The sequence below is a fragment of the Linepithema humile genome, chromosome 4 (genome assembly GCF_040581485.1).
Source record: "Linepithema humile isolate Giens D197 chromosome 4, Lhum_UNIL_v1.0, whole genome shotgun sequence".
NCBI classification, from domain to species: domain Eukaryota; kingdom Metazoa; phylum Arthropoda; class Insecta; order Hymenoptera; family Formicidae; genus Linepithema; species Linepithema humile.
This window is the reverse complement of record NC_090131.1, coordinates 12460965-12481142: the sequence shown is the minus strand read 5'-3', so window position 1 is coordinate 12481142 and position 20178 is coordinate 12460965. Positions and strand designations below refer to the sequence as shown.

At 32.8% G+C, this 20178-nt stretch overlaps 1 protein-coding gene across 1 annotated transcript in view; it reads right to left on the bottom strand.

Annotated features, from left to right (window-relative positions):
• LOC105668643 (uncharacterized) overlaps positions 1-20178 on the bottom strand; it is a 472083-nt gene that overhangs the window by 26725 nt on the left and 425180 nt on the right. The window contains 11 exon segments of the mRNA XM_067354097.1: positions 1352-1534; positions 1729-1836; positions 1910-2029; positions 3894-4119; positions 7297-7359; positions 8668-8757; positions 9516-9563; positions 9866-9919; positions 12034-12179; positions 17618-17749; positions 19577-19748. Coding sequence (XP_067210198.1) covers positions 1352-1534; positions 1729-1836; positions 1910-2029; positions 3894-4119; positions 7297-7359; positions 8668-8757; positions 9516-9563; positions 9866-9919; positions 12034-12179; positions 17618-17749; positions 19577-19748 — 1342 coding nt within the window.

Sequence of the window (20178 nt, the reverse complement as noted above, 5' to 3'; positions counted from 1 at the left end):
AGAAAATTGAATTAATTGAAATTCTTAATTTGTTTGTTTATCATAATTTGTCGACAGCTGATTTTAGATCACATTGTAAATTGAAAATTTTGCAAATGATTAAAAAAACCACACCAAGGAATTGTAATTGTCCCGAATTGTATCGAATTCAATAAGCCTAACATTTATAGTTTCATAAGTTGAATAAATAAGTATATCGCAATTTTAAATTAAAACCTAATTTTGTCTAAACATCTGTGAACATTTTTGATCATTTTAATCTTTAGTCATAAAATTTTTATAAAACGATAGGAGCAAAAAGAGCTAAACCGCTAGATTTTAGTGCAAACAAACTTGTATTGTGTTATAAAAATTAATATATTAATATATGTACATAATATACAAATCTTTCCACCTGTCATCAAGCTATCCTCAGTGTCAAGTAACTAAATTAAATATGAAAACGCACGCTGATCATTTACAATAACATATGATCTTAAACCAAATATAATTTATACACAAAATTTGTTGCAGGATTAATGAAAATTGTTAACGTATTAAAACTGAAATCAAATTGAAAAACACAATTGTTATATTGATATTCTTTTCCGCAGAATAAAGAATTATACAAATTGTACATACGTGATTTAGTCCATAATAATGTTCGTCGATTTGTCAAATAAGAAATGGAAAAGAACAACAAGATAAGTTACTAGTTTAAGAGTCGGATTCAACATTAATGTTAATTAACAATCTGGCTGTTAAGCTAGTAACTTATCTTTTTGTTCTCTTAATCAACATTAACAATTTGACTCTTAAACTAGTAACTTATCTTTTTTGTTAATAAACATTAACAATCTGACTCTTAAACTAGTAACTTATCTTTTTTTTTTTTTTTTTTTCATTTCTTATTTGACAAATCTCGACGAACATTATTATGGACTATATCACGTATGTTTAACTTGTATAATTCTTTATTCTGCGAAAAGGAATATCAATATAACGATTGTGTTTTTTAATTTGATTTCAGTTTTAATACGTTAACAATTTTCATTAATCCTGCAACAAATCTTGCGTATAAATTATATCTGGTTTAAAACCATATCTTATTGTAAACAATCAGCGTGCGTTTTCATATTTAATTTATTTACTTTACACCGAGGATAGCCTGATGACAAGTTAAAACGTTTGTATATTATGTATATTAATACAGATTTTTATAACACAATACAAGTTCGTTCGCACTGAAATCTAGCGGTTTGGCTCCTTTTACTCCTATTGTTTTACAATATAATTTTATTATCAGTTGAACCGTGTTATTTTTAATAAAATTTTTAATTGCATAATATTTTTATAATAAAAAGTTATATACCGCTTGAGTGTCACGAGTGTGCCAGTCAGTTTTTTGCAACGTCTCAACGCGGACTCCAGTCGTTCGGGTTCTTCCTTGAGGAACTTTTCCTCGCGCACCACTTTTTCCATTTCGGAACTAAGCAGACCCTTCATACCTTCTTGCAAGCTCGGGAATCGTACTTTCAAGTCAGCCACAGTTTTGCTAGAAGACAAAGTCGCAATAATTAATGTCTGACCTATGATATTAAATAGTGCCATCTTTTTCTAAACTTTATTTTGTTAATAAAAAGATCGTGTTCAACATTGACATAAAAAATGCTATTCCGTTTATGTGCGCGATGTGACAGCGGCATTTTGCTCAAATAGAATCGACTCTATCGAATATATGTGGCTTACCTGGATTTACTCAATATCAGAGCCATGTTCTCCACATCCGACATATTGACACGCGTCTTTCTATTGATCACGTTGCCGCGAAGTTCCTCCACAGTGCTCTCCAGCTCGCTGAAATTTGCGAACAGCTTCGTTAACAACTTTGACTGGTTTTAGCGGCATGTTGCAGAATAGCGATACTCACGTCAGATCTTTTTCCAGCCTTATCATTTCCTGCTTGTAGAGGTCTTCTTCGCGGCTCAATCGGATCTTCTCCGTGTCACCGGCCGTCCAAGCTGTGTCACCTCCCGATAACAGCATAGCTCTGAGACAATAATTGATTGGATCAATGTTGACTAGTATTTTTTTCCTTTATTAAGATATTATCGGTTGATTGAGTTTGATTGTTGCTTATGTAAAATTATTTACGTCTTGATATTAAAAAAAATCATAATTCTTCATTTTTTCTTTCATATATGGCAATAATTATGAAAATTGACAAACAAGGGAACCTTGCAAACACGAAAATTTTGATTTTGATGAAATTTTACACACATGTAGAGGGGGGGGGGGGTAAATAGATAAATTTAGAAATTTTCAGTTTTTGTCCAAAACAATTCTAAGGTGTAAAATTTAAAAAAAATCAAAAAATTTTTTCACAAATTATTTTTTCAAAAAAATTTTTTTTAAACATTTTTTCAAAATTTTATTAATGTGATTAAATAGATGTTTTTACCATAAAACTTTTGTATGAAACATTTTTTTATATCTCGAATAATTTTTGTGAAAAGCGAAAAGTTGCTCTAAATACTATGAGGGATGGTTTCATCTCTTAGAATCATTTTTGAGCAGCAACTAAAAATTTCTAAATTTATTTATTTACCCCTCCCTTCCCCTCTCCACCTACATGTGTGTAAAGTTTCATCAACATTATTTTCGGGTTTGCGCGGTTTCCTTGTAAGTCAACTGGAAAAATTGAATTTATCATTTACTTTGTGTTACATTGATCTATATCAGTGCTCGGAATTAGTCTGAACATTTCAGCCGATTTCCGTGGTATACGCCTCCTCTCCTCTCCTTACTGCGCGCACCGCAGCCGCTAGGGCCAGCGCCGCCGAGCGTTAGGAGCGGCACTATCCGATTATGAGTGGGTTCTTCTCCCTATTTATTAAAATTTAAAAAAATTTATTAAAATTTATTTATTAAAAATAAATTTTTTTTAATTTTAATAAATAGGGAGAAGAACCCACTTATAATCGGATAGTGCCGCTCCTAACGCTCGGCGGCGCTGGCCCTAGCGGCTGCGGCGCGCGCGGTAAGGAGAGGAAAGGAGGCGTATATCACGGAAATCGACTGAATATTCAGACTAATTCCGAGCACTGATCTATATTATAATTATGTAGAGTCATTTTTGAAAAAATACTGAAAAATTGACCCGCTTAATGGTGTTGGTAATTGTGTTAAACCGAATTTAGTTTATGTTTATTTTGACAGTAGTCTAAGTCGCTTGTAAATTTCTGTTTTAGAAAAATGAAAATGTTGAATGTTTGAATATATAATTAGCGGTTCAGATAAATAAATTTTACATAATAAAATAATATTATAAATGTTTTAAAGCACTTGAGTCCTGAGAAAATCCTATTTTATCAAAAAAGAAAAAAAAATTAAATTACTAGTAAAAATTAATAAAACATAATTATAATTTAAAAAATGTGAATAGATATGTTTGTTTTGAACTTGTTTTTCAATAAAATTTAATATATTTTCGTACAAGCTACTCGTACTATTTTACAATCGTCGAAAAGGAGTGCATTATAAAAGTAAATATTTTAGAACATATTTTGTTATAATAAAAATATATATATAAATATATAATAAAAATATTATATATATATATAATAATATATAATAAAAAAAAAATATTTTTTGATACATACAAACGTAAAAGTTAAAATATTCAATTTTGCGCACTTTTATAATCACCGGCACATGTAGCTTAATGCAAATTATTAGAAATAGCTACAGTGTATTCGAATTCATTTATACGGTTTTTGAAAATTTTTTATTATCGCTATGTATTATACACACATATTATACACACATATGTATCTTACATTATAAATGTATAATAACTTGATATTTCCAAATATACAATAGAATAATTTATTCTTTCACTCAATTTGCAATACCTGATTGTAATAAATGTGTCCTTAATAGTCTCGCGCACTGTATGGGCTTGTGCTTGCGACATTCGTCTGAGATTTCTCACTTCCTGCCTGAGGTCCTTCGCTTTCTTCTGCAGACCTCTCAATTGATTATACATCTCCGGTGTAAGAGCCAGATCCCTGTATACGTATTGGCCGGTCACCAGTGCGGCCGGTTTCGGCGGCGGTGTTGGCTTGTGCCTGTCTCTCTCTGTAATCGGTCATTCGATATATAAGAACGCGTGTTACTCGCAATATTCCCGCAAATTGCGCGAACACTTAAAAGGTTCAAGCTCGACACAGCGCCGCGCCTTCTCCCGTGCGAAAAGTATGTCTTTGAATTTTGAGTGGCGAGCTAGGAAAGATGTTATTGAGAGAATATTCTATTGAAGAAATAAATTCTGTCAATTAAAAAATTTTACCATTAAACTGTGTTAATTAAAAAAAAAGTGTTAAATGTTTTTCTTCGCATAAAAGACCGTAGCAAAACTACTATTGAAACAGCTACCTATCTTTTTTGTATTTCTCTGATTGTTAGTCGAAAGACAAGAGGAAATGCATGCATTCTGGGACGCAAATACATTCAATGTACCCCGCGTTTTGCCCAGCGGACGAAAGGCGAAACGCGAGATCGCTGCTAATTGTCACGATGACACATAAACGACTTGTCGCACCGGTATTTCGACTATGTAGTCGGCGGCTCGTTCAGTTGGCTGATTAGATTTGACATTCGTCACTTATTGCCCTTGATAGATGCACTTTGTCATAACAGTTTCGCACGATAGAAGAGCGGGGTGCGGATAATGAGAGGACAGGATGGCTGGTTTAAACGGATGACAACACAATTTTACTGTCACTTTTATTGACCGCGGTTTTATTGGGTGGATAACGAAAGACGAACAGCAAGAGGAGTGGAAGAAGGACACGATGACGGATGACCTGCCTGGCGGATGAAAATATTGAATGAAAGGACCGTGTGCGTGTGTAATATATACCATGTTTGTGGCGCGTGATACATCTCGCTATGTGTGCATTTTACGTGAACATTTCTCTACAGGAGTTAAATTATCTCTACGAACAAACGTGTTGCGCATGGCTTGCAATGATGCTTCAGCAGCAGTAAAGTCGAGTTGCGAACATACATTCTGATTGTAATTTCCTCACGCTTAATCGGATCTCCCGACAGTTCTCTGTTGTGCAAATTTTCGCAAACGCGGACGCAAATTTCCAGATGCATCTGAGGGACGTAAAGTACAATAATTATATACTGATGAATGAATCTTTGGTTTTTGTGGTATAAACGTGACAATTATGTAATGAATTTTATTATGTTAATAATAGTATAATATTATAGTATAATAGTATAATAGTAAACAGTGCACATAAGAATCGAATTATCCAACAACTTTACTGCCGCATATTCATCGATGCATTCGCAATTTATGCAAAGTAAAATTTGCGCAGCTCATACGCTGCGTGAGAGTTATATCGGTTCAGATGAACTGATCCCATGATACGGCAACACGATGTCATTGATGAGCAACGTCGTTCCGGCGAAAAAATAAAAATATGCCCCGATATCCGAATCGGATAAATAAAGAATGAGGGAGGCGGGAAGCGAGACGATGGGTGTAAGACGGATGTATCATGATACTTTCAAATGATCGGCAGCAGATATGCAGTCCTGATATATCGTTCGGTCTAAGAATACAAAGAGCAAGATAAAGAGAATGAAAGTGAAAGAAAGAGAAAGAGGGGAATAAAATTGCACGGCACGTAAAATGCGCGCGAGCGTCGAATGCGAAGCAAAAAGATGTATTTGTCATAAATGTCTCATAAAATAATACGAAATGTACGAAATTCTGAATAAATATCTCTTCTGCCCCGAACGCGGATGTCTATATGTCTATATGACGTAACTCAAGATCTCGTTCGTCACAATGATATAGGAAGGACACGTAGAAAAAGTAGACGTATACTCGCTCATTTCTTTTTCATTTGTCGCTCGTCGACAGATATGACTTGAAGCGTGATTTAAAATAAAAGAGATGAATAAGTGTTTGCTCGGATAAAATCGCATGATTTATTGCCGCTTGTGCGTAATTATTCAAACAGAGAAAAATTCGAAAAATTCTCTCCGTCGAGAGTAAAAATGAGAAAGAGAGAGAGAGGGGGAGGGGGAGAGAGAGAAAGAGAGAGAGAGGGAGAGAGAGGAAGAGAGAGGAAGAGAGAGGAAGAGAGAGGGAGAGAAAGGGGGAGAGGGGAGAGAGAGAGGGGGAGAGAGAGGGGAGAGAGAGGAGAGAGAGGAGAGAGAGAGAGAGAGAGAGAGAGAGAGAGAGAGAGAGAGAGAGAGAGAGAGAGAGAGAGAGAGAGAGAGAGAGAGAGAGAGAGAGAGAGAGAGAGAGAGAGAGAGAGAGAGAGAGAGAGAGAGAGAGAGAGAGAGAGAGAGAGAGAGAGAGAGAGAGAGAGAGAGAGAGAGAGAGAGAGAGAGAGAGAGAGAGAGAGAGAGAGAGAGAGAGAGAGAGAGAGAGAGAGAGAGAGAGAGAGAGAGAGAGAGAGAGAGAGAGAGAGAGAGAGAGAGAGAGAGAGAGAGAGAGAGAGAGAGAGAGAGAGAGAGAGAGAGAGAGGGGGGGGGGGGTAAACATCAGCATTTGTTGGATACTGATTATGAATATAATTTATCAAAGTAACTTTTACGAGATGTGATTTTACATGTTTGTGACGATGAGCTTTACATAAAAACATGCAAACTCTCTATAGCGTTTGATTTACTCGTTATTTTCCCGTTTCGCCTGGACTAAACCCGGCTCGCCTCCCTCACACACGGCGTACCTTGAAAATCGATTTACATGGAAACGAACACATTAATTCGTTTAAATTCAGCAACGTCGACGTGCATCGCCCGTCTCTCTATCGAAAGTGGACTTACAATTTTCCGTTGCCCTTCATACAGTCCAATCGTCCCAGGAGACAAGAAGGAACAAAAAAATAAAAGGTAGAAGAATTCGAAAACGACGGAACGACGGAAGAAGATTGTACCAAAGACTTGAACGACACGCTCGTTATGAGTAACATATACAGATATACGGTAAACACAGCGTGACACATATAGGGGAAAAGCGTTGACATTTAGGATTGGAACTATTCGAACAATGCAACATTTGTAAATTGAATATTTTTTTCGGAGAGAAATACCTGAATATATTAGAAATGTAAAAAAAAGTGAAAGAAAAAAACTATAAACGGTAAAAATGACAATTTCAGAAAAGAGAAAGGAAATTTTAATTATATTCATATTCTTGATAGCTTGAAGAAATATGAAATTTTTGGAGCACATAACAGTTTGCCGAATAGTCCCATTTCTAATAAAAACACGGGAAAGTTTTACCTTGCGACGACATCCTCGGCAACGTGGAGGATTTGATTGCCGGTTTCGTGGGTTTTGTGTCCGCTAGTCGTGGTAGGCATTGCAGAATCGTATGAGAGAAGGCGTTAGAGATTATTGCGTTAGTATTGACTAAAACCCGTGACGAAGATTGGCGTTTTGCCATAAATATATATTTTACTTTGATTAATCTGAATTCTTATTGCTAATATTACATTCACGCGCGGTGTACTCCGAATACGATAATTCGTTATACGTATAGTAATCGCAGGAAGTGGTGGAAATGTACTATCGTATTTCAAATTTAGAACGCTAACTCGAAATTGCTATCAATTATAATCAATGCAATTGTTTGCGCGCTGCCGGAAAATTATATAAGCTGTTGGGCAAAATAGTGATACAAATCGCTAAAATAAATAACATACAATCAATCTTTACGCGTATAATTGCCTTGAAAGTAATGTGATAATTTTTAACTTTCTCTTTTCATTAGAAAATTCAACGAGCTAGACAACTAATTTGTATTTACCATGTTAATTCTTTTGCAGATTTTGATTATTTTCTTAACACAAAAGAATTATTTATTAGATTGTTTCAAGCAATAATTAAACATAAATAAGCATAGAAAAATTTGATATAATAAATTACTATATAAACAATATTGTTTTTAGCATTGTCAATTATAAATCTGTTAAGTGTGGAAACAAATCATTCAACTTGATTGATGAAATGAAGCGAAAACTCGGTAAGATTTCGAAAGCAAGAACATGGATTCCTAATTATAAATCATTAATATAGACCGCAATTTCAATCGAATCGAACACGTTGTTAGAGACGTTCGTCGATATTATTCCGCGGCAAATTTGCATCCAATTTCTGCTCATTGCAAAATCAATCGTACCAGTTGCGATACGATATCTCGTTGAATCATTCCCAAGTTGCTATACAGTTTTGTTATTTCGGTATAAAAAGAAAAATATTGCGGTTATTGAGTCTCTAATTTTACGCGCGGGGAATATACATATACGTATGTATAATTGTTTCTATTTATTATCCGAGCTCAAGCTTACTGGAGGATTAAACAAACGGTATTAGAGTTTTAAAGCTTGTAAATGTGTCCGGCGACTGCTGCTAAATAATAATTTCTTATTGAATTTTTATTGTATTTAATAAAAATTTGATTGTGTTAGTTTTTATCTTATGTTTCGTGAATTACTTTTGGTTTGAGGGAAACGAGCTGTAACGTTCGACAGACGTCTATCGCTTCCTCAAGTGATAGACAAGTGATAGGACAACGTGCGATTCGGTATTCTGGCCTTACAGCGTGCTTAGCATACATTTCTATGCGTTGTGAGAGTTGCGCTAGCCGTTTACCTGCATGTTGCGGGGAATGTTGTTTGGGGGAGTTCATGTCTGGTGGCTCGTCACTGAAGGACACTGACTTTTCAAACGACACCGACTTGTCTGGAATAGATGTTGATCAGCATATTTCTGCGCGGTACATACGCGTCAAGCGTAAAAAGCGTATAAATAAACGTACTATGCATTCGGTCAGAATGAATCTCTTGATAATGTGTACATTGCATGATATGAGTATTGAAACCAGCGTCGGCTTTACTGACACTCTTTCTGTTATTTAATTTTACAAAGATTATAAATTATGTTGTAAATTGTCACATTAATTACTATTTAAACTAATTTATAAATATTTTATTACCGCAATTTAGAGATTTTGCAGTTGATATTTTTAAGCTTTGCTTTTTTGAATCGTCCTTAAAGCCGGAACTGGGAAAATAGTTATAGATATCACTCTGACATATGTACCGTGCAAACTCAAATCGAATATAATTACAGAAAAAATATGCTATGGACTAAATACTGACACTCTTTTTTTAAGGCAGTAATTTGAGCAAAGAAGTGAACAAAAATAAAACAAAGTACGATTTAAAACATTGATTGAAAACATAATTATATGTTAGAAAAAAAAGAGAAAAAAAATGGATGATGAAATTAAAAATTGGGAGATTACTAGCTGTTGAAATTTGTCAATAAAATATTGCAAAATTACAATTGCATCTTGAACAGAGGGTACGAATGTGTGATATACGCAACGATGATAATGAGAGCAACGCAAGAAATGAAAGCAGCGGTAACGGCAGCGAGAGCATTCGCAATTGCACATAGATAAGAGAAACATATATATATTGTATATTGAAGCGCACCTTTGCCTAATTTTGGCGGTTTAACGTCAGTCCTTAAGTACGAGTCATCTGTAACGGCAGGTTGAGACACTTGAATTTTAAAGGACACGCATTGTTATTTGACGGCGATAAAGGTAGAGATAAACATTAAATATATAATATATAAATATGTAGAAATATTTTTGTATAAGTAGATAAGTAGAGAATCATAATATATAAAAATATACGTATATATAAAAATATACGCATGTGTGTATACACACACACACACACACATATATATATATATATATATATATATATATATATATATAGTGATTAATACAGTGATTCGGAGATGAATAGAAGATAGAAGAAGATGAGAGACACACCTGGCAGTGAGGCAGAGCTGGAGCTAGAATGTTTGTCGAACTCGTCCCCGACGCCTGGTGTGTGCGTTAGTCGGAATAACAAAGCAGTTGTACAGCAGGGCTTCAGGAGAGTTCAGTCCGTGAGACTACATTGCTGGGCAACTATATGTCCATCAAACTGAACTCCGTACTGAACTCAATATCCTCAGAGGTCTTTCTCCGAGTTTGTTAAAAAAAAAAACATGAAAATTTTTGCTAGCAGGCAAATCTACATTTGAGAAAAATATCGATTTAAAATTGCCAACCCATTTTTGGCGAAATTATTCAGTGAAACTAATTTTATCGATTAAAAACAATTTTTTTTAATTTTCTGTTTTACAATTTCAATAATCCTCAAGTGCTATGAGCTTTTAGTATATATAAAAGAGTTTTTTCGAAAATTTACAAAATAAAGACTCTTGCTGCAATTACAACATACTCAATAACATAAAATCAACATAAAATAATAATGTCATAAATTAGCGGTGAAAAATTTTAATGAATTATTCATCAAAAATTTTATTTGCTTCTACTGCAAATGTCTCATACATAGCTTGTTGGATGCGTGCATAATATGTTTACAATTCATTTTTCATAATGTAATTACAATCGTTATTTTAATATAAGCTAAATATGAAAATGGTGTAATAATTCGTTAAAAAATTAAAAAGCAGCTCTTCTCTCTATTTTTCAATATTTCTCAAGTGATACAGAAAACTATAAGCTAGCTAGATTTGATTTTATTGTAGCAATTGAGAATTTTTGATTCATTATTTCAATTTGTTTTATTCTCTAATGCAGAGAATTTGCAATGTTAATTTACTATTTCTGATAATATTCTGTTTTCTCAATTATATTATTATAGTAAATTTACACACTTATATTGATTATATTGTCTAAAAAGAATCCCCCATTTATGGGGCAAATATTTTCTAATTCTTTCGCAATTCAGTTCTGAAACATGCTGCATACGAGCAATGGCATATTGTTGCTGGCGCATAGCTCACGGCATAAATTCTTCCAATATAGTATATGCAAATCTGCATGTATATGTATGCAACATATATCTATGCATGTTTATATATTTAAAGTTGTGTTGTTTCAGTGAATTTTAACTTATATTTAAAGACGAAAGACGACCACGACGTTTATCCAGTCTATGAATCGTAGACTGGAAATGTAAAATAATGCAAGTTTTCAAAAATGCGAGTTGGCAAAAATTTTTGCGAATTTTTTATATTGAATTTTACTTATTTATTTCCATCCTTATTTTTTGGTTTTTTTATATAATTTTTTGTATAATTTCAATACTTCTAATAATTCTCTTAAACTTCAAATTTTACTACATTATACATATATTATAGAATTAACTTGATAATTATATGTATAAAACATCGACGTAGTCGTCTTCTTTTTAGTTTTTGATTATTGATTATTGATTTCGATGCGGCATTAATAATGATACTGTATAAGAACCGGTGATTTTGAGATGTCAAGAGATGATGAAGTGGATAGATGAACAGGCGCGGATGAATGGACAGATGAATGTTAGTGGAGACTACTTTATGTAAAATGTCTAGCAGTCTCGTATGCTTCTTAGCTGAAACTATCTCAGTGAATTAAATAAATTGCGCTAATTCTTTTCTGTAAAATAAGCACTGAAAATGTAGAAGAAAATGAAAATAAGATGGCATTCCTAAAACGCTATCGATTATCTTTAAAACTCTCAAGATTCAATGACGGCGTCTACACGGCTTGTCTCAAAAGTAATGAGAATAATTTCATTTATAATTTATTTATAATTAAACGTATGTTTTTAAAATTTAGCAAATATTTGAATATCTTTTTTGGTAAAATATTTTTTAATGATAAAGTAAGTGATAAGTGATTTTACAACGGAAAATTCTACTGAAAATCGCCGAAACTTATATGCTTTTTGAAGAAAATCATGTCAAATTAATCAGATAAGCTGAATACAAAATTTCCAAATAAATGATTCTTATTGCTTCGGAGACGAGCCACCTTTCATGATGTCACGTTACTTGGAGAACCAAGGAGAATGATATTGATCATGAAAGTGAAATGGAAGGTACAGAAAAAAAAACCTAGAAAGAAGACGAGAAGTCGCGAATTTCTTATGCAACACGTACCTGCGGTCCTCCCGTAAGGATCACGTCCTGGCGGGACTTGCAAGTATTCCCGCGGCGAAGGGCTGGTATGCGGGGCGTGCGTCAAAGCTTTCTGAACAAGTCCGGTGAGATTGGCCAGTTGTCTCTCCATGTGCTCCACTCTTATCCTGCGACAAATGATTTTCGCGGTCAAAGAATGGTTAGTGTTAATCTTAGCAGCATTCACACATCGCTCTTGAAATAGTTTAAAATTGATTTTTTTCAGCGCTCGGCGAGAGTCAGTTGCTTTAAACAAATATTATAATCTCTTCTCATGCGGCAGAATGCGATAAAAATAGTGTAGATACAAAATAAAATAAATTATTCTTATCAAAACTATCCTGTTTTTTCTCACAATGGTTAATAAAACAAATAAAAAGTAATCAGCAGCAAACTATTGAACTAAATATTTTGTTCATTCATAAGATTCTTCTTTGTTTCGATCGACTTCAATTCGTTATTAATGCGTTTCTCGAACAAATTATAAATGAACAATTTATATAAACTCGATTTATTTTTAATAATTTCAATATTAAACAAGATTTGATTTTAAATTTATTCATTTCATTGATTTTATAATGTTGACAATATGAACGATAATGACAAACTATCACAAAATATCATACTAAAATGATGATCAAATAATAGTTTCAGTGTTACGAAAAGTGATGTCAATCAAAACATATTAATAATAATCTCATATTTATATTATGCGTTCTTTTAAGTGAATTAGTTGGAGAGAAAATAAACCAATACCTATTATATTACAATCTAATAATAGTACTATTTAGTCTATGATGATAAATCAAAAGATTTCATATTACAACATACTACAAATAAAAACTGATAGACTCCACACATATCCGTTTTCACCAGAAGAATATGCAAAAACTGTTGAACGAAGAAAATTCTTCTTTTTTTTTACGCAGATCAACGCGATATCTAAAAATTTTATCGTGGACATGTATTTCCTGTCAGTGAAATCGGATATGAGTTACATAACACGATGCTAATCACGTGCATCTATCGTTTCACATGACAGCAGTGTCCAATCTACGTCATAGTGACAGTACATAAAATGATATACAGGGTGATATATGTGGCACGCGACGATCAGATCGGCTGTATCGTGATCCTCACGGCAATTCCGCCTTGATGTAACTTTTGTAAAGTTGCGAGAGGTGAGGTGAGTTTGCAGCCGACAAGTATATTCAATTCAGTTTTCCAATATACGCTTCATTTCGTCGTATAACATCAAGTCCGTCTAGAAAGTTTTCACGCGAGAGCTGAACTGCTCGTGACAGCCTTCGAAGTATCTCCGATGCTAATAAAGATTTATTTCCGGTATAAATTTTTAAAGTAAAAGTAATTGTGTAATATTTCCAAGCATAATGAGTATCATTGTCGATGCATTTTCTTGGAGAACACGTATCTACCGTTGAAATTATTCATAGTCAGATTTATTAAACGCAAATTTAATCACGAAGACAAACCATAGCAATATTGCGGGACATTAAATAAAATTAATAATTATATAAAAAAAAAAAACAACACAGCGATAGCGATTGCCACAATATTATTGAGAAAGTTGCGTTAAAGAGACAATAAAAATATCATCGATTGCATTATCTTCATCATTGAAGAATAAATATAATATTATAGAAATTTTGTAAGCCATTTAGTATACTATTATATTATTTGTTAAATTTATTTTGTAGTACATATGTGCCAGTAATTATATGAAAGTAGACTAATTGTAAGTCAAAAATCCGAGAAAATTGAATTTATCTCTTACTTTGTGTTACATTAATCTACATTATTATAATCATAAGGAGCTATTTTTAAAAAATAATTGAAAATTGATGGCGTAGATAATTTTATTGTTAAACAGAATTCAAATTCACGTTTATTTTGACTTTTGTTTTACGAAAAAAGAAACTTTTTTTTTCCATTTTCCATTATGTCAGCAGGTAGCAATTTAGATAAGTAAATTTTATATAATGATATATATATAATGATATATTATGAATATTTTAAAGCTCCCGAGACTTCAGAAGTTGGAAATTCTATTATCAAAGAAGAAAAAGAAAACTAGAATATTGGTGAAAATTAATTAAATCTTATTATAATTATAAAGTGCGAATAAAAATGTTTATTTTTAACTTATATTTGAATAAAATCCAATATTTTTTTCTTCCAAGTTATTTTTAAAAATTATTAATTTTAAAAACAATCGAAATCATTTGTGGTATAAAAAAAAACATTTCCTTACAAACTCGCCAAATTTTACAATCACGGAAAGGATTTACATTATAAAAGTAAGTATTTTAGAAAATATTTTGTTACATAACAAAAAATACTTTTTGATACATACAAACGCAAATATCCAAATAATCTCAAAACAAAAGATTGTTAGCTCACTTTCACACACATAATTAGCGGTACATATTAATAAATTTAACAACTCGCGAGGTTGTGTATATCCGTTTCTCTCGTGCAAGACACCCTGTATATGCCCAATGCATTCTTATCTACAACCGCTAATCGGCATGCTGCATTCCACGAAGTTGCAAGTTTTATTTCTATGTATCATATATGTGTATTTTTCGAGTCACATTAATGATGGCATATTTACACACACGACACATCTTGTTTTTCAGTGATAGAGAGAGTAATCATTATTATTTCGCGAATCATAAAAGGCGTCTCAGAAAATATACAACATAAATTTTATATTAATAATTGTAAATATATATATCCTTTTCTTAAGTAATTAAATGTCAAGCAAAAGTTTGTTGAAAGTTCAAGTCTTATTATATTATTTATTAATCTATTTTTTCACGCAAATTAAATTAAAAACTCCAAACATTAAGTAGCTTTTTAATTAAACTTCAGATGAAGATTTTGCTAACTAGAACTCGACTTGAGAAACTAATTATGACTCGTCTCAGAATCGATCTGAATTGTTGATTCCAATATTATCCATGAGATACTATATGCAATATTTCGTTTATGCAACACCACGCGAAAAGTTATTTTTGCGATAAACGAGTCAAAAGTTTTCTTGTTTTGTTTCCCTCCTGATGTATTATTTCTACTAATATACATAAAAATGCATTTGTTGTTTGCAATGTGTATACAACAGTACGTATAGAACGTACTGGTTAAGAAGACAAGTTTTGCCATTTATGATTCACAAAAATTATTAATATTATACAAACGATATTTCCGTATCTGAAAAGCAGAGAAATATTATTTTCAAAATTTATCTTTCAAAAAATTTTGATTGCATTTTTAATATAATAAAACCAAAATTTATAAATTAAATGTGGATTTTAATATTTAGCTTATTGTTCAAAAATGTTTCATATAAAACTATATCGTTTATCTTTAATGCTTATTTTATTGTGTTTAGACAGTCGTATTTAAAAGTTCCACTCAAATTTACATAACTTTACGATTCATGTCGATAACAACTAAGAAAATCGAAACTAATAACAAAGCTTGTTCAACGCTTCTGTTTCTCAGATACAGACTCCCTAAATTTGCCTCACTGATCGATCCAACTTTGCCTCGCGCTAAGAGTATGATTCGACGAAACTGAGATATTGACATTTTTCTTTCTGATTACTTAATTAAGGTATCCGGCGTACTCTACAACATGCAATTGCAGACGATTCGGTAGTGATGGCATTCCCGTTTCGCGTGGAAAAAGGGGATAGTAGCGTTCAAAAGTGAATGTATGTATATACATATATATGTCGATATGGAGACTTGTAATCAAATTTCTATAAATCATGAAAAATTTGATAAATGATGAAAGTTTCGTGCAAAGGAATCGTTAGTATTCAAATTCGATTAGTCAAACTAACATTTCACAAATGTGAACATTACGTTTTCTTAATGATCGAATTAGTTCTGAAATGACAAATAACTCTGCTTCCACGGATTTGTGTTTTTTTTTCAGAATTTCAGAAGTTCCTCATTTAAATAGCTCACTCGATCGTCCGACAAATGCGACAATAGAGTCCGCGAAATGTCAGCGTAAAATTTGTGGAATGTTTCTCGTTGAAGAAAAGAAAACAGTAAAAATGTATTCATTGTACGAATAGGAAGTTAAAAAAAAACGAATAATTGATCTGCATGACGCTACCACTCCCTAAATGAGCATGATGGATACTGCTTAATATTGCAGCTTTAAACAATAATTAAATAGCTGGAAATATTCCCTTTTACCATAAAATCGTGAAAAAAATTTTGCCGACCAGTGAATATTTTGTTTTATATAAACAAATCTGTTATTAACTGGATTAAATTATCCGATAATGGACAGAAGATATCAAATAGATAATAATTCTGCTTATATAAATAATTCTGCAGCAGGAATCATGAATTTTTTCAAGATGCTATGATGCTTTTAATGCTATGAAATTATTCATATAATCTTATACAAAAGAAATTTATTAAAATTTCTTAAAACTTATTAATTAACTTAATATAAATTAAGTTTCTAAAGAAATGATTTTGGTTATATAATGCGTGTAACTTTAATTTTTTTAAATTTTATTATAAATCATAGCAATGTTTAATATTGTGCGCTGAAAAGTGAGTAAATATGCATCCAGTTTACGACAGATTCAGTATGGTAAGAAATTTATTTTGAAAGTTTTTTCATCCTCGCATGTGACGTTTTCTACCATGCATTATAAAAGCACGTATCCATCCCTGCTTCAGTGGTGAATCCAGGTGTAAAAAGTGACAGAGAAAAAAATATTAAATAATTATTGAATCATTGTTTTAAATATAAATTTAAATAAAATTTGAGCATTCACTAATTGTAAGCATTTTAAAACAATTAATGCGTTTGTTTCGAATTTGATGCCAGTTTTATTTCTATTAAACATTTCTTGCAAAAAATTGTTTTTTGTTCTTTGAATTAATTCCAATGCAATTTAGAATGCAATTTAGAAAAGATTCCAAAATAATCTAGCTTTATAGAATAATTCTTACAATTTTATCGCAAAAAAAATTAAATATAATTATTATAAGATTCTTTAATAACATTATTAATATTTTGTCCCGTGCATAACTTGAACGAAAACAATGAGCAACAATTTTTTCGCGATAAAAGATTATCCTCCATGTTATAGAGATAAGCAAATTCGCGCGTTTTATATTGACTCAATTTCATCTCTGACTAAAACTAAAATCTGCCGAGCAGCTTTTGCCCGGCACTCCCGGAATTGGAAGAGTTTTACCAATGTAAAGACCAGGATTCGCCACTGTTCTCTGCTTTCAGAGGGTTTCGCTCGAAATGCGACACTCGTGCAACTCGTATTCATTCGCAAGCATTCAACCAGCCATCCAACTAGCCAGCCGGCTGATCGTGGCGCGGTTTCTCGCCAGCAATTTTTCTTTTTCTTCCCCCTTCCCCCTCTTTTTCTCCTTTTTTTATATTTTTCTTGTTTTATTTATTTCCTCTTTATTCCGCAGGCAGGCAGGCCTCTACGCAAGCAAACACGCAGGCGACAGAGACGTGTGTGTGCGTTAGACGTGGGTGCAGTACCGAGTAACGTCGTAGCCCTGTCCGCCGGGTGGCAGGGGGGTTGCTGCCCCCGAAGGGAACGGGGACCTCGCCGGACGCCCCGGTGGTTTCACGCCATAAAGGCTGTACGATTCTTCCAACAGCTCCGTATCGCTGCACCACCCACAACAGACATACACATCCGCGCTATCAGATATCCAAGTAACGGAGCGGCGATTGCAGTGCGGCATCCAGGAAACCGTGAAGGAAACGGGAGGACTGGTCATTCGAGGGTAGTGAAAATGGAGACGACAACACTTCGTCGGTGTACAAAGGTTGGAGAAAAGGGGGAGAGATAGATAGGGGTTTCCGAGTGAGCGGAGTTTATTCACCCGGATTGCGAACAATGCGCGGAGAAGCTGAATTTATGGTGGCTCTTTCGAGAAACTTCGCGGTCAGCGCGGAAGTCGACGTAAATTTTGTCTCTCTTTGCACTTCGATTATGTTAACAATAATTGCTAATCAATCAATGATTCATTGTTTTATTAATTTCTTCGAGAAGAGTGCCGGACAATAAAATAAGACCAAGATGACAACTCAAATCTTTTGAAGGTCCGTTTATATTCCAGATAAATTTGAATTAAGAATAAGATTCAATTAAAACTAAAATTAGAATTTAATAATTAATTGTATTAGTTTCATTTATTTAATATTTTTATTTACTAAGAAAAATTTTGTTCTAATTATTTGAAGTAAAATTGGAGTTTTTATGTTTATGTGCTTTAAATGCATTCAAATTTTTATCTTAATTTTTAAAGATTTTACTTAAATATATTTTACTAAATTGTATCTGATATGGTTGCAAGTAATTTATTACAAAGCAGAATAATTGTATTTTTAACACTTTCAACTTGAGTATTTTTTAATTTTAATCGAACAGAAATATGTTATCGAGTCTTTCACATTTATAAGAATTTCCTGACTTTATTCGACCATAATTGAAGCGCAAAGAGCGAAATAGATAATGTAAAAAGCAATTGATAGAAAGAAATTCAAACTAGCAAATAAATATTTGATTACTTGAACGAAAGTTCCCGCAGTCTTGTGGGAATCTTTTTCGTTTTTACATCTTTCTTTCGATAGACGAGTACTTGCGAGAGGATACGACGTTTCTCTTCTCGAAAATTGCATCGCAACGGGATCCGTATAAAGTGAAAATTTTATCGTCGTTTTATTTGAATTAGTAAGATGTGCTATTGTGTAGGCTTTTATTTTAGAACGTTATCGCAAATATAACATATAAAAATCGTGCATTTATTTAATCAGCAATAGCTTGCTGGAACAAAATACTCTTATTGAATCTGCATTTATCAATAATATTGCAATCGGCTGTTGAATAAACTCAACTAATTCTGATATATTTAACTAAAATCAAAAATATATTCTACGCAAATGAGAAATATGGATGTTAGTAAAGTGAATGAAATGAATTCCGATGTGCGATGAAATAGCCAATATTCGTCCTGCAATTGGATAAATTCTGCTTCTTCTTTCTCGCTGCTAAACTTTTTACATTTTCATTTGCACATTATTTGATAAAAATTTGCTTAAAAATTACACAAAAATTGTTTTGAAATTAATGTTGAATATTATGTAATAAAATCTCAGACTTAAAATTCTGTTGAAGCTACTAACTTGAACAAAGAATAAAACTTTTTAAATTTATTTGCACTTTTCAAGCTTAATTAGTAAAATTCTTTAGATCTTAAATCGCTTATAACTCAGAAATTCTCGATATGATTTTCACGAAGCAAAATTAAACTTGGAGAACCGCAGAGGAATTTGTAGATAAAAAAAGAAAAGATGGACTTGGGAAATTCCGTTTGCTTCGAGAGAAATATGCAATTTCCTTCATTACAACCGCATAATCGTGTCATTTTAATCGTTGTAAACCACGACCAAGTGCAATGTCGCGAATAATTACTTCGGAACTCCGGTTACCTGGCTTCTTCGTCGATAACCGGGGTAACGGTACCCGAGTATTGCGAGTAGTATGGATCTTCGTAGCTGCTACCAGCGCTGTAAGGCCCGGGTGGATATCTTCCGCTTCCGGAACCGACGCCGGCGCCACGTTCGGGGCTGCTCATGTATCCACTCTCTCCGTGTAGTCGATCTGCAGAGATTTAGATCAATAAATCGTATTAATATGTAGAAGCCGATCAAACCAATTAATGCTCTCCTTTTCGAACATTATCGCGAGTTATATTTTTATATTAGATTTTTACATTAGATACATTAGATTGCGAGAAAAATAATGTGTCGCTATGTACAGAGCGGCAATAATAATTAAATACACAAAAAACAATAAGATATAAATTTTTACACAAAAAAACAAGTATTCTTCTTCTTGCAACAAATGATTAATAAATAATTAATAATAGAGTAAACAGATGTAAATCAGCAATTATTTTTCTAAGGATTAATTACATAATACTTATCAAAATGTTCTACCTATGCGAAATAAGTTGGGCAAAATTTTTTTTACAAATTTTTATGGCTCGATACCTCCATCGAATATGAGTGGTGCGCGAATGTGCAAATTG